The following is a 20,811-nucleotide window of genomic DNA, read 5'->3' as shown; positions in this document are numbered from 1 at the left end:
GAATGAGCAGACATCAATGCTTGCCACCGTCACATCGAAAACCAACAAGTCTGTAACAATCGGGTTTCCTTACCAATGGTGGGCCAGTGGCGCAATGGATAACGCGTCTGACTACGGATCAGAAGATTCTAGGTTCGACTCCTGGCTGGCTCGCTCTGTGCTTGTTTTTCTCCGGCTTATTTTGTTGTTGTGTTTTTTTTCTCCAAAGTCCAAAACAAAAGGCAACTCTCTAGGCATTCTTCTATTTTTTCCAAAAAAAGGCACATTCTGCACACCCATTCCGATGTCTAGGGGAGACACGGACATGCTTTGGTATTGCCATTCGTCTCACAAAATGCAGGCTGGTGGGCCAGTTGATTCTAGAATGAACAATTTCATCGCTACTCTGTAACCGCTTTACTACTTTGAAGGGTGCAATGCCATGTGGTTTTGATGTCACAGGCTTGCCATTTTGAAGCCTTATCACTAATTGCCACCTGGACATGACACAAGTATTTTCACCTGGACAAGACCTTAATTACCAGTTCGAGGTATAAATTCAGCAATCACAGGATTCTGGCCAAAAAACTGAACCTTGTGTGAGTCAACAAACATGTCCCTTGAATGCATGCAACACTATATATTTCAGTAAACCGTCCCTTCGGATGATTCTTGTATTGCCAAATTATTATCACATTGTTACAGTCACACACCAAAAGCAACATGCCACTACAAAACCCTGCGCCCACACTGGCCACATTTATGGAAAGTGGCCCACAAGCTTGTGGCCAGTTAAAGCTGGCCAGTTCCCATATGGTCTAGCAGTTAGGATTCCTGGTTTTTTTTTTTTTACTTTTTGGCCAGCAGTAGAGCTACAGAACCCTGATATGTCGAGGTTCTGACTAGCCCTTAGCCCCTTCGATAGCTCAGCTGGTAGAGCGGAGGACTGTAGGTTGGAGTGTTGGCCATCCTTAGGTCGCTGGTTCAACTCCGGCTCGAAGGAGGTGTTTTTTTCATGTTCCCACCAATGTTTTGGCTTGGAGCTGGCTTTCTCACAGCTGTCAGCAGAGCTTGAATTCGCAGTCCACAATTGGAAGGCAAAAGAGCTTTCCCTGACCGGGAATCGAACCCGGGCCGCGGCGGTGAGAGCGCCGAATCCTAACCACTAGACCACCAGGGATGGATGGTGGGCTGGAGGGCTCGTGGGCTGGTGGGCAGGAGAGCTGGAGGGCTCGTGGGCTGGTGGGCTGGTGGGCTGGTGGGCTGGAGGGCTGGTAGTCTGTTCTCCTGATAACAAGGTGAGAATGAGCAGACATCAATGCTTGCCACCGTCACATCGAAAACCAACAAGTCTGTAACAATCGGGGGTCTTTACTAATGGTGGGCCAGTGGCGCAATGGATAACGCGTCTGACTACGGATCAGAAGATTCTAGGTTCGACTCCTGGCTGGCTTGCTCTGTGCTTGTTTTTCTCCGGCTTATTTTGTTGTTGTGTTTTTTTTCTCCAAAGTCCAAAAGAAAAGGCAACTCTCTAGGCATTCTTCTATTTTTTCCAAAAAAAGGCACATTCTGCACACCCATTCCGATGTCTAGGGGAGACACGGACATGCTTTGGTATTGCCATTCATCTCACAAAATGCTGGCTGGTGGGCCAGTTGATTCTAGAATGAACAATTTCATCGCTACTCTGTAACCGCTTTACTACTTTGAAGGGTGCAATGCCATGTGGTTTTGATGTCACAGGCTTGCCATTTTGAAGCCTTATCACTAATTGCCGCCTGGACATTGAGAATAATTTGTAATCTGCATTAAACTGAACGAGCGAATAATCAGCATATTAAAAATTGGTCTCACTTTCATTATTAACCTCACAACATGTCAGTTTTGTACCTTGACAGACCGACGATAGGCAGTTTTTCCTCTAGATAACGGTTGCCATGTGTGTTTTCAGATGCATGACACAAGTATTTTCACCTGGACAAGACCTTAATTACCAGTTCGAGGTATAAATTCAGCAATCACAGGATTCTGGCCAAAAAACTGAACCATGTGTGAGTCAACAAACATGTCCCTTGAATGCATGCAACACTATATATTTCAGTAAACCGTCCCTTCGGATGATTCTTGTATTGCCAAATTATTATCACATTGTTACAGTCACACACCAAAAGCAACAGGCCACTACAAAACCCTGCGCCCACACTGGCCACATTTATGGAAAGTGGCCCACAAGCTTGTGGCCAGTTAAAGCTGGCCAGTTCCCATATGGTCTAGCAGTTAGGATTCCTGGTTTTCTCGTACGCAGCCAGGGGTTGACTCCAGTTTTTCCTCTAGATAAAGGTTGCCGTGTGTGTTTTCAAATGGATGACACGAGTATTTTCACTTGGACAAGAGCTTAATTACCAGTTTGAGGAATCAATTCTGCAATCACAGAAATCTGCCCAAATACACTGAACCCCCGGGTTGAGTGAAAAAACAGATTCCCTGAATGCATACAACACTATATAATTCAGAAAACCGTCCTTTTGGATAATTCTTGTTTTGCCAAATTATCATCACATTGTTACAGTCACAGAACTAAAGCAACAGGCCACTACAAGGTCCTGCGCCCACGCTGACCACATGTATGGAAAGTGCGCCAGAAGCCCATGGCCAGTTTAAAGTGTCCAAATCCCATATGGTCTAGCGGTTAGGATTCCTGGTTTTCACCCAGGCGGCCCGGGTTCAACTCCCAGTATGGGAATGCATGCTCCTTTTTGCTTCCCTCCTCAAAAATCCAGCAAATCTTCCTGCACCAGAAGTGACTTTTTGGCCAGCAGTAGAGCTACAGAACCCTGATATGTCGAGGTTCTGACTAGCCCTTAGCCCCTTCGATAGCTCAGCTGGTAGAGCGGAGGACTGTAGGTTGGAGTGTTGGCCATCCTTAGGTCGCTGGTTCAACTCCGGCTCGAATGAGGTGTTTTTTTCATGTTCCCACCAATGTTTTGGCTTGGAGCTGGCTTTCTCACAGCTGTCAGCAGAGCTTGAATTCGCAGTCCACAATTGGAAGGCAAAAGAGCTTTCCCTGACCGGGAATCGAACCCTGGCCGCGGCGGTGAGACCGCCGAATCCTAACCACTAGACCACCAGGGAGGGATGGTGGGCTGCTGGGCTGGTGGGCTGGTGGGCTGGAGGGCTGGTAGTCTGTTCTCCTGATAACAAGGTGAGAATGAGCAGACATCAATGCTTGCCACCGTCACATCGAAAACCAACAAGTCTGTAACAATCGGGGGTCTTTACTAATGGTGGGCCAGTGGCGCAATGGATAACGCGTCTGACTACGGATCAGAAGATTCTAGGTTCGACTCCTGGCTGGCTCGCTCTGTGCTTGTTTTTCTCCGGCTTATTTTGTTGTTGTGTTTTTTTTCTCCAAAGTCCAAAAGAAAAGGCAACTCTCTAGGCATTCTTCTATTTTTTCCAAAAAAAGGCACATTCTGCACACCCATTCCGATGTCTAGGGGAGACACGGACATGCTTTGGTATTGCCATTCGTCTCACAAAATGCAGGCTGGTGGGCCAGTTGATTCTAGAAAGAACAATTTCATCGCTACTCTGTAACCGCTTTACTACTTTGAAGGGTGCAATGCCATGTGGTTTTGATGTCACAGGCTTGCCATTTTGAAGCCTTATCACTAATTGCCACCTGGACATTGAGAATAATTTGTAATCTGCATTAAACTGAACGAGCGAATAATCAGCATATTAAAAATTGGTCTCACTTTCATTATTAACCTCACAACATGTCAGTTTTGTACCTTGACAGACCGACGATAGGCAGTTTTTCCTCTAGATAACGGTTGCCATGTGTGTTTTCAGATGCATGACACAAGTATTTTCACCTGGACAAGACCTTAATTACCAGTTCGAGGTATAAATTCAGCAATCACAGGATTCTGGCCAAAAAACTGAACCATGTGTGAGTCAACAAACATGTCCCTTGAATGCATGCAACACTATATATTTCAGTAAACCGTCCCTTCGGATGATTCTTGTATTGCCAAATTATTATCACATTGTTACAGTCACACACCAAAAGCAACAGGCCACTACAAGACCCTGCGCCCACACTGGCCACATTTATGGAAAGTGGCCCACAAGCTTGTGGCCAGTTAAAGCTGGCCAGTTCCCATATGGTCTAGCAGTTAGGATTCCTGGTTTTCTTGTACGCAGCCAGGGGTTGACTCCAGTTTTTCCTCTAGATAAAGGTTGCCGTGTGTGTTTTCAAATGGATGACACGAGTATTTTCACTTGGACAAGAGCTTAATTACCAGTTTGAGGAATCAATTCTGCAATCACAGGAATCTGCCCAAATACACTGAACCCCCGGGTTGAGTGAAAAAACAGATTCCCTGAATGCATACAACACTATATAATTCAGAAAACCGTCCTTTTGGATAATTCTTGTTTTGCCAAATTATTATCATATTGTTACAGTCACAGAACTAAAGCAACAGGCCACTACAAGGTCCTGCGCCCACGCTGACCACATGTATGGAAAGTGCCCCAGAAGCCCATGGCCAGTTTAAAGTGTCCAGATCCCATATGGTCTAGCGGTTAGGATTCCTGGTTTTTTTTTTTTTACTTTTTGGCCAGCAGTAGAGCTACAGAACCCTGATATGTCGAGGTTCTGACTAGCCCTTAGCCCCTTCGATGGCGGTACCTGACAACCACAAGTCTGTAAAATTAATCCAATAGTATGCCGACTTCTATCTTTTAAAAACCAATCACGTTATGACCTCTATCTTTTGAAAACCAATCACGTTACGACCTCTATCTTTTGAAAACCAATCACGTTACGACTTCTATCTTTTAAAAACCAATCACCTTACGACTTCTATCTTTTATAAATCAATCACGTTGCGATCTCTATTTTTCCGCGTCCAATGAAATGGCAAGGTCTATTTCTCATACACCAATCACGCACGTCCTCGCCAATTGCATGTAATCTCCGCTCAGGTAACGTTAAATTATTTACATTCCGCTCATGTATGTTATTTATATCTTGATATGAATGAAATGGTTTAGGATTTTTGTTCTTTAGGAATAGCAAGATTGGCCATGTAAATTAGCCTATGATTACCGCTTGATACTACGTAACGTCAACTGTCACTGATGTGTAAATACTATTACGACCGGAGCTAACGTAACTGTAAATATGTCGAATTTAACCGATTAACAAGTTTTCTCAATGAAAAAAAAAATGCTTTTTATTTAATTGTAATAAGGTTCCACAGCTTTTTCCAAATGCGGCATTTGAACACACAAAATAAATTTGGAAAATGTTAATGTTTTGTTTAACTTTTACACGTATGTTATATGTTTGTACATATGTTATGACCAGTCAAAAGAAGTGAATGGATAAGTTTATACATTCAGGTTCATGCCCTTATCACATGGACACAGTTGAAAGACCACAATATGTTTAATCTGAGTATTTGTTTTAGTCAAATTAATCCATAATGCTATATATTTATTTATTTATTTATACTCATAAACGTGTTGTATGAGCCTAGGTCATTGAGACATACAGCCATAATAGAAAGATCTATCACAACTTGTTAAGACTCTATGTAATTGTTCTTATACTTTTATTCTTGTTATAATCTTATTATATGTATTTTTTTATATTTGTACAAACATACACACATACATACAAACATATATATATATATATATATATATATATATATATATATATATATATATATATATATATATATATATATATATATATATATATATATATATATATATATATATATATATATATATATATATATATATAAATGTTATATAATTGTTTTGACATTATATATATGACTGAATTGTGCAATTGAAATGTTTCCTCTTGGCATGAATATAGCCCCTGCTGCTGACATGGCATTAAATAATAAATAAATAAATCACAACATGTTATATGTAAGATAATATGTGTATTATAATGAACTTATAATCTGCTATAATATGGCGGTCGTTCTGGACCAGGAACACAACTAGCTATCATGAAATGAACACAACAGGAGGGTAAATGCTACAGGCTACAATGGCAGTTAGTGTAACGTGTTATGTAGTGTTTCAGGCAACGACATGGCTTCAGCTAAGTCTCACAAAGGCATGAGTAATGCTGAATGGCTTGCGCGTCTGGAGATTTTTGCCCAAACAGGAGTTTGGCCATCTACACAGGGGAATAGACCTTCTCCCCGACAAAAACGATGGCATGAGATGTATCAGAAGGTAAGTTATGCAGCTAGATTCATGGGCAAACTAACAAACTTTTTTGACAATACATTGTGGTATTTTTATTTATGTGTATGGTTAAGTAATTACATGTAAATACAATGTTATATTGATATAATTATGATGACTTATTGCTGTTTTGAGATCCAGTGTCAGAGGTATAATTCATGTTCACAGATAGAAAAGTGCCCTCTGCAAATGAGGGGACAGACCACTCTTCTGAAGGAAGCTCAGACATGTATTTGTGGCTTTCACAAGGTAACTTCAATTAGCCTGGTTCAAGTTGCATAAATAGATAGATGTGTTTGCAACATCAATGTGTCTTTATATCTAAAATCACATTAGGAAGACTGTTTTGTACTTTATGCATGTGTCACAGGTTCATCCACCAGTCACAGGGGAAGCATCACAGAGCACCCCGGCCCAAAGCACACCCTCTGTCAGCGATGTGTCATGTCCTGCAAAGAGACCTAAACTGACATTGTCAATGGTAAGCAGACCACACTATTGCATGCATCACTGCAGATACTGAAACATCTCAACCTTTAACTATAGTGTTAGGGTTTTGTTATCACTAACCATGACAAATCTTTTTAGTTTGAAAAGTCAAGGTTTGGAGGCTCACATGTGGCAGCAGCAAAACCTAATTTGAGCACCCAGAGGAAAACCTCTCAGGTTAATATTAAAAGACATCAAGACTTTTATAATGTCATCATGACTTTATCACTATGTAATTTTAATGTATTAAAAACATGGCAATCCCCTTAATAAATTATTCATAATGTTTGACTCCACAGATGTTAGAGCACTCCAGTTCAGCTACAGTTTCATGTCCACCCTCTGATCCTCATCCTCCTCCATCCCCCAAACCTCATCAGCCCGTCATCCAGTCCTCCTCTTCCTTCTTCCTTCCTCCACCTCAGAGTTCACAACGCATCAAAAAAACAGCAACGCCATCAACTGTTTCTGAGAATACTGTTGTGAGGAGCCCAGTAAGATCTCATTCAAAATATATACATGTCTTCATCATTTAATGCTCTCTTAGCTTTTATTTAAACCAGTGTTTTTTATAATATCAGCAGGTCTCATCTCAGCCAGAAGATCTCCCCCTTCTGTGGCCACAGACAATGCCACAGCAAGACCAGAAGTGGGTGTCAGAAGCACTTTTTAGGGTTGGTGCAAAGGGAAAGCTGGAGCTGCGTGAAAACCTACAGTTGTGGTATCACCCCCCACCACCAGCCCTGTTGTACCACCAAGCTCCAACACCTGATAGGTTTTTTTCACAGCGTCTCTTGCTCTGGATGCCATATAAGCTGTGGAAGGTGCGGCTCCAGTGTACTAACCCTGCCTGTGCCAGGCAACAGCTGTGTGGTGGTGGACTGCACAGGAGGGTACGACAGGTGTTAGACATTGACAGATACTACAACCTGGTGACAGAGACCCTGATCTGCACCAGGTGTAGAACCAGCTATCTGTCCTGGAGTCAAGCTGTGCTGCAGCAGTTGGACCTGGCCCATCGATCTGAATTCAGGGTCATCCTCACACGCAAGTAATTATTTTGCAGTCATTTTCACTTATGTTCTACCCTTTCTGATAAATATTTCCTACAATAATTAGATACCTTATAATAAGATACTTAAATGAATGCTTTTTTCCAAGGTATGCCTGTGACATTCGGGTTCTTCGCTTGCTGCGTGAGAGGGGCATGGGGAATGGCCCAGTGAGGATCATCGGCCAGCTGAGAGAGAACCACAGTGAGGAGTGGTTGAAACGTGCGCTTCGGTACACATCAGAGTGTGTGGCCTTTTTTGATAATCGTGGCCTGCATCCGCTGCACTTCCAGGAGCCACCACCACTTGCTTCAGTACCCAGCTACAAATGGCTCCTCACTGTATATAGTCAGGACATTCTCAACAGGCTCGATCACATAAAGGCCAGCATAACATCCACGTATGGATCAATCTTAAAAATGGATTCAACTAAGAAGGTCAGATAAGCTGCTTAATTGACTGTACCCTTATCTATAATGTATTGTTAGACCAAGAGAGCTTTATTTTTTTCAGTGTAACTGATTTGGATGCATGTTGTATTATTTGCTATGCTTATTGTTTCTTTCAGATCACCAAGAAGTTGAGCGGGCCTGCGAAAGGCACAGCACAGTGGCTTACCTCAGTGGGCAATGAGATAGGTCAGGTGCTGATGAGTGTCCTGACTGCGAATGAAGGGGCTGGGTTAGACCTCATGGCTGCAGGGCTCATGGAGCGATACCGGAGTGCTGGTGTTGATCCTCCCACTATCATTTATGTGGACTGTGATTGTTGCAAGAAAGTGGGAGAGACTAAATTGAAGAGGCGGTTCAGCGGCTGGCCAGATGTCATCGTCCGCCTAGACATTTGGCATTTTATGCGAAGTCTGGCAGTAGGGTGCACCACTGACGCCCACCAGTTGTACCCTACTTTTATGGCAAGGCTGTCATCCTGTATTTTTGAGTGGGATGCAGGGGATCTCACTCTGCTGAGACAGGCCAAAAGGGAGCAACTCATCCAACAGGGCTGGCCTACTCTGTCGGAGGCAGAACTGGACCATCATTTAACTAAAGCTGAGCTGCTCCAGCACTGCAGGAGGAGAACACGGGGAGAAGAAACCACTTTCCGCCTCCTTGATATGCTCATCAGAGAGCTCATGGGTGGCAAGGGGAATGATGCTCTTGGTGTTCCTCTACTTGACAGTGTGAGAATGCAGCACATCTGGAATGTCCAGAGGCGGCACATCACCTGTATCCAAGACCCTCCAAATGTGCCGCTCTATACTGAAACTGGAACTACAAGCAAGGGTGGGGTGGTTCTAAAAACTTATCGTTGTGCCAGAGGCTCCACATCCCTGGAATCATTTCACTGCCACCTAAACAGATTTATTCCAGGTTTGTCATGTCAGAATATACCACATTTTGCCACTAATTCCTGTTTATCAAGATATTTGCAGATTAAATTTTATGTTTTGCATTTTCTCAAAGCAATATTTGGCTTTCTATTTCTTTTTCTAGGGAACAGCGCAAACAGCCTGAACTTCCAGATTTATCTCCTGGAAGGTTTATTACGCTGGAATCAGGACCGGGCTGAAGCTGCTGTTGCAGATGGAGGTTCAACTCTGCGCTCTTACACAGGGGAGCTGGTTTACTCTGTCAATGAGAACTACAATAAGTTGTATGGCAGGAAATTGGTCCCTAGCTTCACTCCACCTGCAGTATACACAGGTAAAAATATTTTGATAAATGCAGCTCATGATGTAGCATGTTTTTGGTAAAATTACAAGTGCTTTTGGACAATAATAATGTAATTTTGACATATCAGAGAAAAATTATACTACCAGAATATTTATACATTATTCTGTGTTCTAGGTTTCAGGGCAGAAAATAAAATACATAGTAGAATATAGAGTAATCCTGTCTTTTTATGATACCCTCTGAATTAGATATATATTGTTCATACAGAAGTGGACAACAAAATATTTACTGCATTTCTAAATAAACCTTTCTGCATAATTTCCATTAAAAATGTTTCCTGTTACAAATATTTCCTCAGGGGAGCTCATTGGAGTACAGTACTTGTTGAGGCAGAATAGTCAGCCCCTGGAGGACATGTGCCCTACCTCTGATAGGACCTCTCAATTGCTGGAGGAGATAGATGTGGAGGAGCAAGTGGAAAAGGATGAGGGTTTCATTGATTTCTTTGGAGAGGAAGCCACAGTGGCAAATCTTGTGGCATCAGATGACTTAGTCCTTTCAGGTCCACCAGTTCTACCAGCTGCACCAGTTCCCAGTGTCCAGGCTCCTACAGCTGCACCACTGCCCAGTGTCAAAATTCCACCACTGCCCATTGTCCAGACTCCACCACTGCCCAGTGTCCAGACTCCACCATTGCCCAGTGTCCAGACTCCACCACTGCCCAGTGTCCAGACTCCACCACTGCCCAGTGTCCAGACTCCACCATTGCCCAGTGTCCAGACTCCACCACTGCCCAGTGTCCAGACTCCACCACTGCCCAGTGTCCAGACTCCACCACTGCCCAGTGTCCAGGCTCCACCACTGCTCAGAGTCCGGGCTCCTTCAACTGCACCAGTGCCCAGTGTAGCTGCATCACTGCTCAGTGTCCAGGCTCCACCATTGTTCAGAGTCCGGGCTCCTTCAGCTGCACCAGTGCCCAGTGTCCAGGCTCCACCACTGCTCAGAGTCCGGGCTCCTTCAGCTGCACCAGTGCCCAGTGTAGCTGCACCACTGCCCAGTGTCCAGACTCCACCACTGCCCAGTGTCCAGGCTCCACCACTGCTCAGAGTCCGGGCTCCTTCAGCTGCACCAGTGCCCAGTGTAGCTGCACCACTGCCCAGTGTCCAGACTCCACCACTGCCCAGTGTCCAGACTCCACCACTGCCCAGTGTCCAGGCTCCACCACTGCTCAGAGTCCGGGCTCCTTCAGCTGCACCAGTGCCCAGTGTAGCTGCACCACTGCCCAGTGTCCAGACTCCACCACTGCCCAGTGTCCAGGCTCCACCACTGCTCAGAGTCCGGGCTCCTTCAGCTGCACCAGTGCCCAGTGTAGCTGCACCACTGCCCAGTGTCCAGACTCCACCACTGCCCAGTGTCCAGGCTCCACCACTGCTCAGAGTCCGGGCTCCTTCAGCTGCACCAGTGCCCAGTGTAGCTGCACCACTGCCCAGTGTCCAGACTCCACCACTGCCCAGTGTCCAGGCTCCACCACTGCTCAGAGTCCGGGCTCCTTCAGCTGCACCAGTACCCAGTGTCCAGGATCCTTTAGATACACCAGTGCCCTCAGCAATGGTAAAATTTCCTTTTCTATACGAATTGTCACTCATTTAGTTATCTGCCATTAAGCAGTAAACTTACTTAACAGCATGTAAATACCTAACCAACAGTTATATATTTCCAGGCTGTTGACGAACACTGCATTCCTGGAATGGACCGGGTGGATGCGTTGGCAGAGTGTCTGGTGGAGCTGCGCACACAGACAAGCCTCACACTTACCAACCAACAAGTTGCGACCATTGTGGGTCTGTGGCAGAACCTGGACAAATTTGATAAAGACAGGGTGGTGTATGCTGCTCGTCATCAAGACAGGCTACTTACAGGACGTTTTAGGTCCCCAAAAAAGAAAGCTGTCTTCACTCCTGGTGTCGACAGCACAAAAAGGTGTGTTTTGGGTTCTAGCGGCTCTCCAGCACAGTGGCCTAATTGCTGTCGCCTTGTTGAAATGATTTTCATAAGGTTATGTAACATCCACCGAAGCCCCAAGAAACAGCGGACAGAATGTCTGTCTAGATGGGATCTCATTCTTCGTGATTACAGAAAAATTCGGCAGCTAATCCTGAGCAATGGAACGGTGATGAGTGACACAACCCTTCAGCTAGTTGAGGTAAATCAGAGGACCCTTACGACATGGCACAATAACCGTTTAAAGGGTCAGGAGGTCTCCTTGCTGTTGCAAGGGCTGGACCTTCCAGAGGCACGTCCAGTGGCTTTGGATGTTTTGCCTCCAGCACGAGTACAGCCTGTTGTGCCTCCACAATATAGCCACCAGTTGCATACCTACCAGATGCCACCAGACACAGCTGGACAGGCAAAGACAAAGTTTAGAAAGATTGCGCCCTCAGCTACCTGTACATCTGCCACAGCAACTTCAATCTGGCCATCAGCCGTACACCCTCAGCGTTCAGCCACGTCCAGCCAGCTAAGGACAATTTGTCCCAGGCCGACAGCACCACACCCATTGGTTCCTGACACACCCACTGCCCCTGTTGTGTCTCAGATGTTTCTGGTGCCCTGCCCAGCCCCATTTTCCACCATTAACCCTGGAGCAATTTCCTCTGAGCCACCTGCAAATGACACAGCCACTCCAACCAAACGATCGTACAATCGCACTGTAAAAGCAAATTCGTGCAGAAAGTGTGGCCAATTTCGTACTCAAGAAACTGGCCATAGCCAGTACAAAGGCAAAATATATTGCCCTAATAAAGAAACAATTACAAAGGAGCAGTGGTTACAGATTATGAGAAGATAACTCATTTATTTATGTGTGATACATTCATTTTGTTCTCTTGGTTGGATCTGTTCTGTTTTTTATCTTCCAGCCATATTTAATGTTAAAGAGTTATACTGTGCACTTTTTTTTATCTTGTATTATTATTATTATTATTATTATTATTATAAACATGTGGGTATGTATGTGAATACACTATAATACATATGGAAATATATATACATATTAAATAAAGTTAAACTATTATTATTATTATTATAGAAAGGTTTATGTGTAGAGGAAGCAGTATAAAGTAAAATACCAAAATGTGTAGATTTTGATGTATATATTTATATATTTTTTTGTACTTATTTTATATAGCGTGTGCACTTAAAATTCTTAATTTTATATTGAATTTAGTACTTTTCCTACATTTTTTTAAATATGTATATAGTTAATAAATATATTTCTCTTTGACTGGTGTGTTGTATTTATTTGTTTTATTGAATGTAATGACATTCAGTTTACAGTTAAATTCAGTGTCACGTGTAGCTTTGCAGTAAGTAATATGATACAATAAAGTGTGAATGCCGTAATAAGGAGGTTATTTTGTCCCTACTGCCACAGGAAATGATTGCCTTAATAAATGCACTTTGACTAATGATAATGAGAATAAAATAAAAATCAATCTTAGAAACGAAAGAATTATTAAATCAAAAACATTACTGTCAAAATCAATCTTAGAAATGAAACAATAATTAAATTCAAATACATTACTTTTAAAATCAAACTTGGACACGAAACAATCGATTTACGATTTTTAACAAATACACGCATAACTTTATGTGACAGCGTGGATTCGAACCTACGATTTCCTGAATTTCTCGCGCTTCTCTTCCTCTCTCTCCCCTCTTCCCCCCCTTCTTATACAGACAATTGTTCCCCAGCTTTGGCGGAGCTGGTAGAGCGGAGGACTGTAGGTTGGAGTGTTGGCCATCCTTAGGTCGCTGGTTCAACTCCGGCTCGAAGGAGGTGTTTTTTTCATGTTCCCACCAATGTTTTGGCTTGGAGCTGGCTTTCTCACAGCTGTCAGCAGAGCTTGAATTCGCAGTCCACAATTGGAAGGCAAAAGAGCTTTCCCTGACCGGGAATCGAACCCGGGCCGCGGCGGTGAGAGCGCCGAATCCTAACCACTAGACCACCAGGGATGGATGGTGGGCTGGAGGGCTCGTGGGCTGGTGGGCAGGAGGGCTGGAGGGCTCGTGGGCTGGTGGGCTGGTGGGCTGCAGGGCTGGTAGTCTGTTCTCCTGATAACAAGGTGAGAATGAGCAGACATCAATGCTTGCCACCGTCACATCGAAAACCAACAAGTCTGTAACAATCGGGGGTCTTTACTAATGGTGGGCCAGTGGCGCAATGGATAACGCGTCTGACTACGGATCAGAAGATTCTAGGTTCGACTCCTGGCTGGCTTGCTCTGTGCTTGTTTTTCTCCGGCTTATTTTGTTGTTGTGTTTTTTTTCTCCAAAGTCCAAAAGAAAAGGCAACTCTCTAGGCATTCTTCTATTTTTTCCAAAAAAAGGCACATTCTGCACACCCATTCCGATGTCTAGGGGAGACACGGACATGCTTTGGTATTGCCATTCATCTCACAAAATGCTGGCTGGTGGGCCAGTTGATTCTAGAATGAACAATTTCATCGCTACTCTGTAGCCGCTTTACTACTTTGAAGGGTGCAATGCCATGTGGTTTTGATGTCACAGGCTTGCCATTTTGAAGCCTTATCACTAATTGCCGCCTGGACATTGAGAATAATTTGTAATCTGCATTAAACTGAACGAGCGAATAATCAGCATATTAAAAATTGGTCTCACTTTCATTATTAACCTCACAACATGTCAGTTTTGTACCTTGACAGACCGACGATAGGCAGTTTTTCCTCTAGATAACGGTTGCCATGTGTGTTTTCAGATGCATGACACAAGTATTTTCACCTGGACAAGACCTTAATTACCAGTTCGAGGTATAAATTCAGCAATCACAGGATTCTGGCCAAAAAACTGAACCATGTGTGAGTCAACAAACATGTCCCTTGAATGCATGCAACACTATATATTTCAGTAAACCGTCCCTTCGGATGATTCTTGTATTGCCAAATTATTATCACATTGTTACAGTCACACACCAAAAGCAACAGGCCACTACAAAACCCTGCGCCCACACTGGCCACATTTATGGAAAGTGGCCCACAAGCTTGTGGCCAGTTAAAGCTGGCCAGTTCCCATATGGTCTAGCAGTTAGGATTCCTGGTTTTCTCGTACGCAGCCAGGGGTTGACTCCAGTTTTTCCTCTAGATAAAGGTTGCCGTGTGTGTTTTCAAATGGATGACACGAGTATTTTCACTTGGACAAGAGCTTAATTACCAGTTTGAGGAATCAATTCTGCAATCACAGGAATCTGCCCAAATACACTGAACCCCCGGGTTGAGTGAAAAAACAGATTCCCTGAATGCATACAACACTATATAATTCAGAAAACCGTCCTTTTGGATAATTCTTGTTTTGCCAAATTATTATCACATTGTTACAGTCACAGAACTAAAGCAACAGGCCACTACAAGGTCCTGCGCCCACGCTGACCACATGTATGGAAAGTGCGCCAGAAGCCCATGGCCAGTTTAAAGTGTCCAAATCCCATATGGTCTAGCGGTTAGGATTCCTGGTTTTCACCCAGGCGGCCTGGGTTCAACTCCCGGTATGGGAATGCATGCTCCTTTTTGCTTCCCTCCTCAAAAATCCAGCAAATCTTCCTGCACCAGAAGTGACTTTTTGGCCAGCAGTAGAGCTACAGAACCCTGATATGTCGAGGTCCTGATCCAGCAAATCTTCCTGCACCAGAAGTGACTTTTTGGCCAGCAGTAGAGCTACAGAACCCTGATATGTCGAGGTTCTGACTAGCCCTTAGCCCCTTCGATAGCTCAGCTGGTAGAGCGGAGGACTGTAGGTTGGAGTGTTGGCCATCCTTAGGTCGCTGGTTCAACTCCGGCTCGAAGGAGGTGTTTTTTTCATGTTCCCACCAATGTTTTGGCTTGGAGCTGGCTTTCTCACAGCTGTCAGCAGAGCTTGAATTCGCAGTCCACAATTGGAAGGCAAAAGAGCTTTCCCTGACCGGGAATCGAACCCGGGCCGCGGCGGTGAGAGCGCCGAATCCTAACCACTAGACCACCAGGGATGGATGGTGGGCTGGAGGGCTCGTGGGCTGGTGGGCTGGTGGGCTGGAGGGCTGGTAGTCTGTTCTCCTGATAACAAGGTGAGAATGAGCAGACATCAATGCTTGCCACCGTCACATCGAAAACCAACAAGTCTGTAACAATCGGGGGTCTTTACTAATGGTGGGCCAGTGGCGCAATGGATAACGCGTCTGACTACGGATCAGAAGATTCTAGGTTCGACTCCTGGCTGGCTCGCTCTGTGCTTGTTTTTCTCCGGCTTATTTTGTTGTTGTGTTTTTTTTCTCCAAAGTCCAAAAGAAAAGGCAACTCTCTAGGCATTCTTCTATTTTTTCCAAAAAAAGGCACATTCTGCACACCCATTCCGATGTCTAGGGGAGACACGGACATGCTTTGGTATTGCCATTCGTCTCACAAAATGCAGGCTGGTGGGCCAGTTGATTCTAGAAAGAACAATTTCATCGCTACTCTGTAACCGCTTTACTACTTTGAAGGGTGCAATGCCATGTGGTTTTGATGTCACAGGCTTGCCATTTTGAAGCCTTATCACTAATTGCCACCTGGACATTGAGAATAATTTGTAATCTGCATTAAACTGAACGAGCGAATAATCAGCATATTAAAAATTGGTCTCACTTTCATTATTAACCTCACAACATGTCAGTTTTGTACCTTGACAGACCGACGATAGGCAGTTTTTCCTCTAGATAACGGTTGCCATGTGTGTTTTCAGATGCATGACACAAGTATTTTCACCTGGACAAGACCTTAATTACCAGTTCGAGGTATAAATTCAGCAATCACAGGATTCTGGCCAAAAAACTGAACCATGTGTGAGTCAACAAACATGTCCCTTGAATGCATGCAACACTATATATTTCAGTAAACCGTCCCTTCGGATGATTCTTGTATTGCCAAATTATTATCACATTGTTACAGTCACACACCAAAAGCAACAGGCCACTACAAGACCCTGCGCCCACACTGGCCACATTTATGGAAAGTGGCCCACAAGCTTGTGGCCAGTTAAAGCTGGCCAGTTCCCATATGGTCTAGCAGTTAGGATTCCTGGTTTTCTTGTACACAGCCAGGGGTTGACTCCAGTTTTTCCTCTAGATAAAGGTTGCCGTGTGTGTTTTCAAATGGATGACACGAGTATTTTCACTTGGACAAGAGCTTAATTACCAGTTTGAGGAATCAATTCTGCAATCACAGGAATCTGCCCAAATACACTGAACCCCCGGGTTGAGTGAAAAAACAGATTCCCTGAATGCATACAACACTATATAATTCAGAAAACCGTCCTTTTGGATAATTCTTGTTTTGCCAAATTATTATCACATTGTTACAGTCACAGAACTAAAGCAACAGGCCACTACAAGGTCCTGCGCCCACGCTGACCACATGTATGGAAAGTGCGCCAGAAGCCCATGGCCAGTTTAAAGTGTCCAAATCCCATATGGTCTAGCGGTTAGGATTCCTGGTTTTCACCCAGGCGGCCCGGGTTCAACTCCCGGTATGGGAATGCATGCTCCTTTTTGCTTCCCTCCTCAAAAATCCAGCAAATCTTCCTGCACCAGAAGTGACTTTTTGGCCAGCAGTAGAGCTACAGAACCCTGATATGTCGAGGTTCTGATCCAGCAAATCTTCCTGCACCAGAAGTGACTTTTTGGCCAGCAGTAGAGCTACAGAACCCTGATATGTCGAGGTTCTGACTAGCCCTTAGCCCCTTCGATAGCTCAGCTGGTAGAGCGGAGGACTGTAGGTTGGAGTGTTGGCAATCCTTAGGTCGCTGGTTCAACTCCGGCTCGAAGGAGGTGTTTTTTTCATGTTCCCACCAATGTTTTGGCTTGGAGCTGGCTTTCTCACAGCTGTCAGCAGAGCTTGAATTCGCAGTCTACAATTGGAAGGCAAAAGAGCTTTCCCTGACCGGGAATCGAACCCGGGCCGCGGCGGTGAGAGCGCCGAATCCTAACCACTAGACCACCAGGGATGGATGGTGGCCTGGAGGGCTCGTGGGCTGGTGGGCAGGAGGGCTGGAGGGCTCGTGGGCTGGTGGGCTGGTGGGCTGGAGGGCTGGTAGTCTGTTCTCCTGATAACAAGGTGAGAATGAGCAGACATCAATGCTTGCCACCGTCACATCGAAAACCAACAAGTCTGTAACAATCGGGGGTCTTTACTATTGGTGGGCCAGTGGCGCAATGGATAACGCGTCTGACTACGGATCAGAAGATTCTAGGTTCGACTCCTGGCTGGCTCGCTCTGTGCTTGTTTTTCTCCGGCTTATTTTGTTGTTGTGTTTTTTTTCTCCAAAGTCCAAAAGAAAAGGCAACTCTCTAGGCATTCTTCTATTTTTTCCAAAAAAAGGCACATTCTGCACACCCATTCCGATGTCTAGGGGAGACACGGACATGCTTTGGTATTGCCATTCGTCTCACAAAATGCAGGCTGGTGGGCCAGTTGATTCTAGAAAGAACAATTTCATCGCTACTCTGTAACCGCTTTACTACTTTGAAGGGTGCAATGCCATGTGGTTTTGATGTCACAGGCTTGCCATTTTGAAGCCTTATCACTAATTGCCACCTGGACATTGAGAATAATTTGTAATCTGCATTAAACTGAACGAGCGAATAATCAGCAATTTTGCGGATTAAAAATTGGTCTCACTTTCATTATTAACCTCACAACATGTCAGTTTTGTACCTTGACAGACCGACGATAGGCAGTTTTTCCTCTAGATAACGGTTGCCATGTGTGTTTTCAGATGCATGACACAAGTATTTTCACCTGGACAATACCTTAATTACCAGTTCGAGGTATAAATTCAGCAATCACAGGATTCTGGCCAAAAAACTGAACCATGTGCGAGTCAACAAACATGTCCCTTGAATGCATGCAACACTATATATTTCAGTAAACCGTCCCTTCGGATGATTCTTGTATTGCCAAATTATTATCACATTGTTACAGTCACACACCAAAAGCAACAGGCCACTACAAAACCCTGCGCCCACACTGGCCACATTTATGGAAAGTGGCCCACAAGCTTGTGGCCAGTTAAAGCTGGCCAGTTCCCATATGGTCTAGCAGTTAGGATTCCTGGTTTTCTTGTACGCAGCCAGGGGTTGACTCCAGTTTTTCCTCTAGATAAAGGTTGCCGTGTGTGTTTTCAAATGGATGACACGAGTATTTTCACTTGGACAAGAGCTTAATTACCAGTTTGAGGAATCAATTCTGCAATCACAGGAATCTGCCCAAATACACTGAACCCCCGGGTTGAGTGAAAAAACAGATTCCCTGAATGCATACAACACTATATAATTCAGAAAACCGTCCTTTTGGATAATTCTTGTTTTGCCAAATTATTATCACATTGTTACAGTCACAGAACTAAAGCAACAGGCCACTACTAGGTCCTGCGCCCACGCTGACCACATGTATGGAAAGTGCGCCAGAAGCCCATGGCCAGTTTAAAGTGTCCAGATCCCATATGGTCTAGCGGTTAGGATTCCTGTTTTTTTTTTTTTTTGACTTTTTGGCCAGCAGTAGAGCTACAGAACCCTGATATGTCGAGGTTCTGACTAGCCCTTAGACCCTTCGATAGCTCAGCTGGTAGAGCGGAGGACTGTAGGTTGGAGTGTTGGCCATCCTTAGGTCGCTGGTTCAACTCCGGCTCGAAGGAGGTGTTTTTTTCATGTTCCCACCAATGTTTTGGCTTGGAGCTGGCTTTCTCACAGCTGTCAGCAGAGCTTGAATTCGCAGTCCACAATTGGAAGGCAAAAGAGCTTTCCCTGACCGGGAATCGAACCCGGGCCGCGGCGGTGAGAGCGCCGAATCCTAACCACTAGACCACCAGGGATGGATGGTGGGCTGGAGGGCTGGTGGGCTGGTGGGCAGGAGGGCTGGAGGGCTCCTGGGCTGGTGGGCTGGTGGGCTGGAGGGCTGGTAGTCTGTTCTCCTGATAACAAGGTGAGAATGAGCAGACATCAATGCTTGCCACCGTCACATCGAAAACCAACAAGTCTGTAACAATCGGGGGTCTTTACTAATGGTGGGCCAGTGGCGCAATGGATAACGCGTCTGACTACGGATCAGAAGATTCTAGGTTCGACTCCTGGCTGGCTCGCTCTGTGCTTGTTTTTCTCCGGCTTATTTTGTTGTTGTGTTTTTTTTCTCCAAAGTCCAAAAGAAAAGGCAACTCTCTAGGCATTCTTCTATTTTTTCCAAAAAAAGGCACATTCTGCACACCCATTCCGATGTCTAGGGGAGACACGGACATGCTTTGGTATTGCCATTCATCTCACAAAATGCTGGCTGGTGGGCCAGTTGATTCTAGAATGAACAATTTCATCGCTACTCTGTAACCGCTTTACTACTTTGAAGGGTGCAATGCCATGTGGTTTTGATGTCACAGGCTTGCCATTTTGAAGCCTTATCACTAATTGCCACCTGGACATTGAGAATAATTTGTAATCTGCATTAAACTGAACGAGCGAATAATCAGCATATTAAAAATTGGTCTCACTTTCATTATTAACCTCACAACATGTCAGTTTTGTACCTTGACAGACCGACGATAGGCAGTTTTTCCTCTAGATAACGGTTGCCATGTGTGTTTTCAGATGCATGACACAAGTATTTTCACCTGGACAAGACCTTAATTACCAGTTCGAGGTATAAATTCAGCAATCACAGGATTCTGGCCAAAAAAACTGAACCATGTGTGAGTCAACAAACATGTCCCTTGAATGCATGCAACACTATATATTTCAGTAAACCGTCCCTTCGGATGATTCTTGTATTGCCAAATTATTATCACATTGTTACAGTCACACACCAAAAGCAACAGGCCACTACAAAACCCTGCGCCCACACTGGCCACATTTATGGAAAGTGGCCCACAAGCTTGTGGCCAGTTAAAGCTGGCCAGTTCCCATATGGTCTAGCAGTTAGGATTCCTGGTTTTCTCGTACGCAGCCAGGGGTTGACTCCAGTTTTTCCTCTAGATAAAGGTTGCCGTGTGTGTTTTCAAATGGATGACACGAGTATTTTCACTTGGACAAGAGCTTAATTACCAGTTTGAGGAATCAATTCTGCAATCACAGGAATCTGCCCAAATACACTGAACCCCCGGGTTGAGTGAAAAAACAGATTCCCTGAATGCATACAACACTATATAATTCAGAAAACCGTCATTTTGGATAATTCTTGTTTTGCCAAATTATTATCACATTGTTACAGTCACAGAACTAAAGCAACAGGCCACTACAAGGTCCTGCACCCACGCTGACCACATGT

At 44.5% G+C, this 20,811-nt stretch overlaps 1 protein-coding gene and 10 non-coding genes across 11 annotated transcripts; all 11 read left to right on the top strand.

Annotated features, from left to right (window-relative positions):
- Nucleotides 1–80: 80 nt before the first annotated feature.
- Nucleotides 81–153, top strand: trnar-acg (transfer RNA arginine (anticodon ACG)). The gene has a single exon. It is a non-coding gene; the product is annotated as a tRNA-Arg (tRNA).
- A 741-nt stretch (nt 154–894) lies between these two features.
- On the top strand, nt 895–982 carry trnay-gua (transfer RNA tyrosine (anticodon GUA)). Its single transcript is given in 2 exon segments — nt 895–931; nt 947–982. It is a non-coding gene; the product is annotated as a tRNA-Tyr (tRNA).
- A 2,283-nt stretch (nt 983–3,265) lies between these two features.
- trnar-acg (transfer RNA arginine (anticodon ACG)) lies at nt 3,266–3,338 on the top strand. Its single transcript has one exon. It is a non-coding gene; the product is annotated as a tRNA-Arg (tRNA).
- A 5,336-nt stretch (nt 3,339–8,674) lies between these two features.
- LOC128022734 (uncharacterized) lies at nt 8,675–12,613 on the top strand. Its single transcript, XM_052610536.1, has 4 exons — nt 8,675–9,175; nt 9,299–9,508; nt 9,837–11,089; nt 11,199–12,613. Exons 1-4 carry the CDS (start codon nt 8,716–8,718, stop codon nt 12,324–12,326), a joined length of 3,051 nt encoding a protein of 1,016 aa, XP_052466496.1. The 5' UTR covers nt 8,675–8,715; the 3' UTR covers nt 12,327–12,613.
- Nucleotides 12,614–15,250: 2,637 nt separating this feature from the next.
- trnay-gua (transfer RNA tyrosine (anticodon GUA)) lies at nt 15,251–15,338 on the top strand. Its single transcript is given in 2 exon segments — nt 15,251–15,287; nt 15,303–15,338. It is a non-coding gene; the product is annotated as a tRNA-Tyr (tRNA).
- A 339-nt stretch (nt 15,339–15,677) lies between these two features.
- Nucleotides 15,678–15,750, top strand: trnar-acg (transfer RNA arginine (anticodon ACG)). The gene has a single exon. It is a non-coding gene; the product is annotated as a tRNA-Arg (tRNA).
- Nucleotides 15,751–16,966: 1,216 nt separating this feature from the next.
- On the top strand, nt 16,967–17,038 carry trnae-uuc (transfer RNA glutamic acid (anticodon UUC)). Its single transcript has one exon. It is a non-coding gene; the product is annotated as a tRNA-Glu (tRNA).
- Nucleotides 17,039–17,241: 203 nt separating this feature from the next.
- On the top strand, nt 17,242–17,329 carry trnay-gua (transfer RNA tyrosine (anticodon GUA)). The gene is given in 2 exon segments: nt 17,242–17,278; nt 17,294–17,329. It is a non-coding gene; the product is annotated as a tRNA-Tyr (tRNA).
- Nucleotides 17,330–17,700: 371 nt separating this feature from the next.
- On the top strand, nt 17,701–17,773 carry trnar-acg (transfer RNA arginine (anticodon ACG)). Its single transcript has one exon. It is a non-coding gene; the product is annotated as a tRNA-Arg (tRNA).
- A 1,334-nt stretch (nt 17,774–19,107) lies between these two features.
- Nucleotides 19,108–19,195, top strand: trnay-gua (transfer RNA tyrosine (anticodon GUA)). The gene is given in 2 exon segments: nt 19,108–19,144; nt 19,160–19,195. It is a non-coding gene; the product is annotated as a tRNA-Tyr (tRNA).
- Nucleotides 19,196–19,566: 371 nt separating this feature from the next.
- trnar-acg (transfer RNA arginine (anticodon ACG)) lies at nt 19,567–19,639 on the top strand. The gene has a single exon. It is a non-coding gene; the product is annotated as a tRNA-Arg (tRNA).
- The last annotated feature ends 1,172 nt before the right edge of the window (nt 19,640–20,811 follow it).

This window comes from Carassius gibelio, chromosome A11 (assembly GCF_023724105.1).
Source record: "Carassius gibelio isolate Cgi1373 ecotype wild population from Czech Republic chromosome A11, carGib1.2-hapl.c, whole genome shotgun sequence".
NCBI lineage: Eukaryota > Metazoa > Chordata > Actinopteri > Cypriniformes > Cyprinidae > Carassius > Carassius gibelio.
This window is presented reverse-complemented; position numbering and strand designations above follow the sequence as displayed.

What these genes read in the sequence shown, in the direction of transcription:
- LOC128022734 (XM_052610536.1), top strand. Translation starts at nt 8,716, where the DNA reads ATGGCAAGGCTGTCATCCTGTATTTTTGAGTGGGATGCAGGGGATCTC. An exon ending in CCTAAACAGATTTATTCCAG is followed by an intron (nt 9,176 to 9,298) that starts GTTTGTCATGTC and finishes TTCTTTTTCTAG; the next exon opens with GGAACAGCGCAAACAGCCTG. An exon ending in TCCACCTGCAGTATACACAG is followed by an intron (nt 9,509 to 9,836) that starts GTAAAAATATTT and finishes ATATTTCCTCAG; the next exon opens with GGGAGCTCATTGGAGTACAG.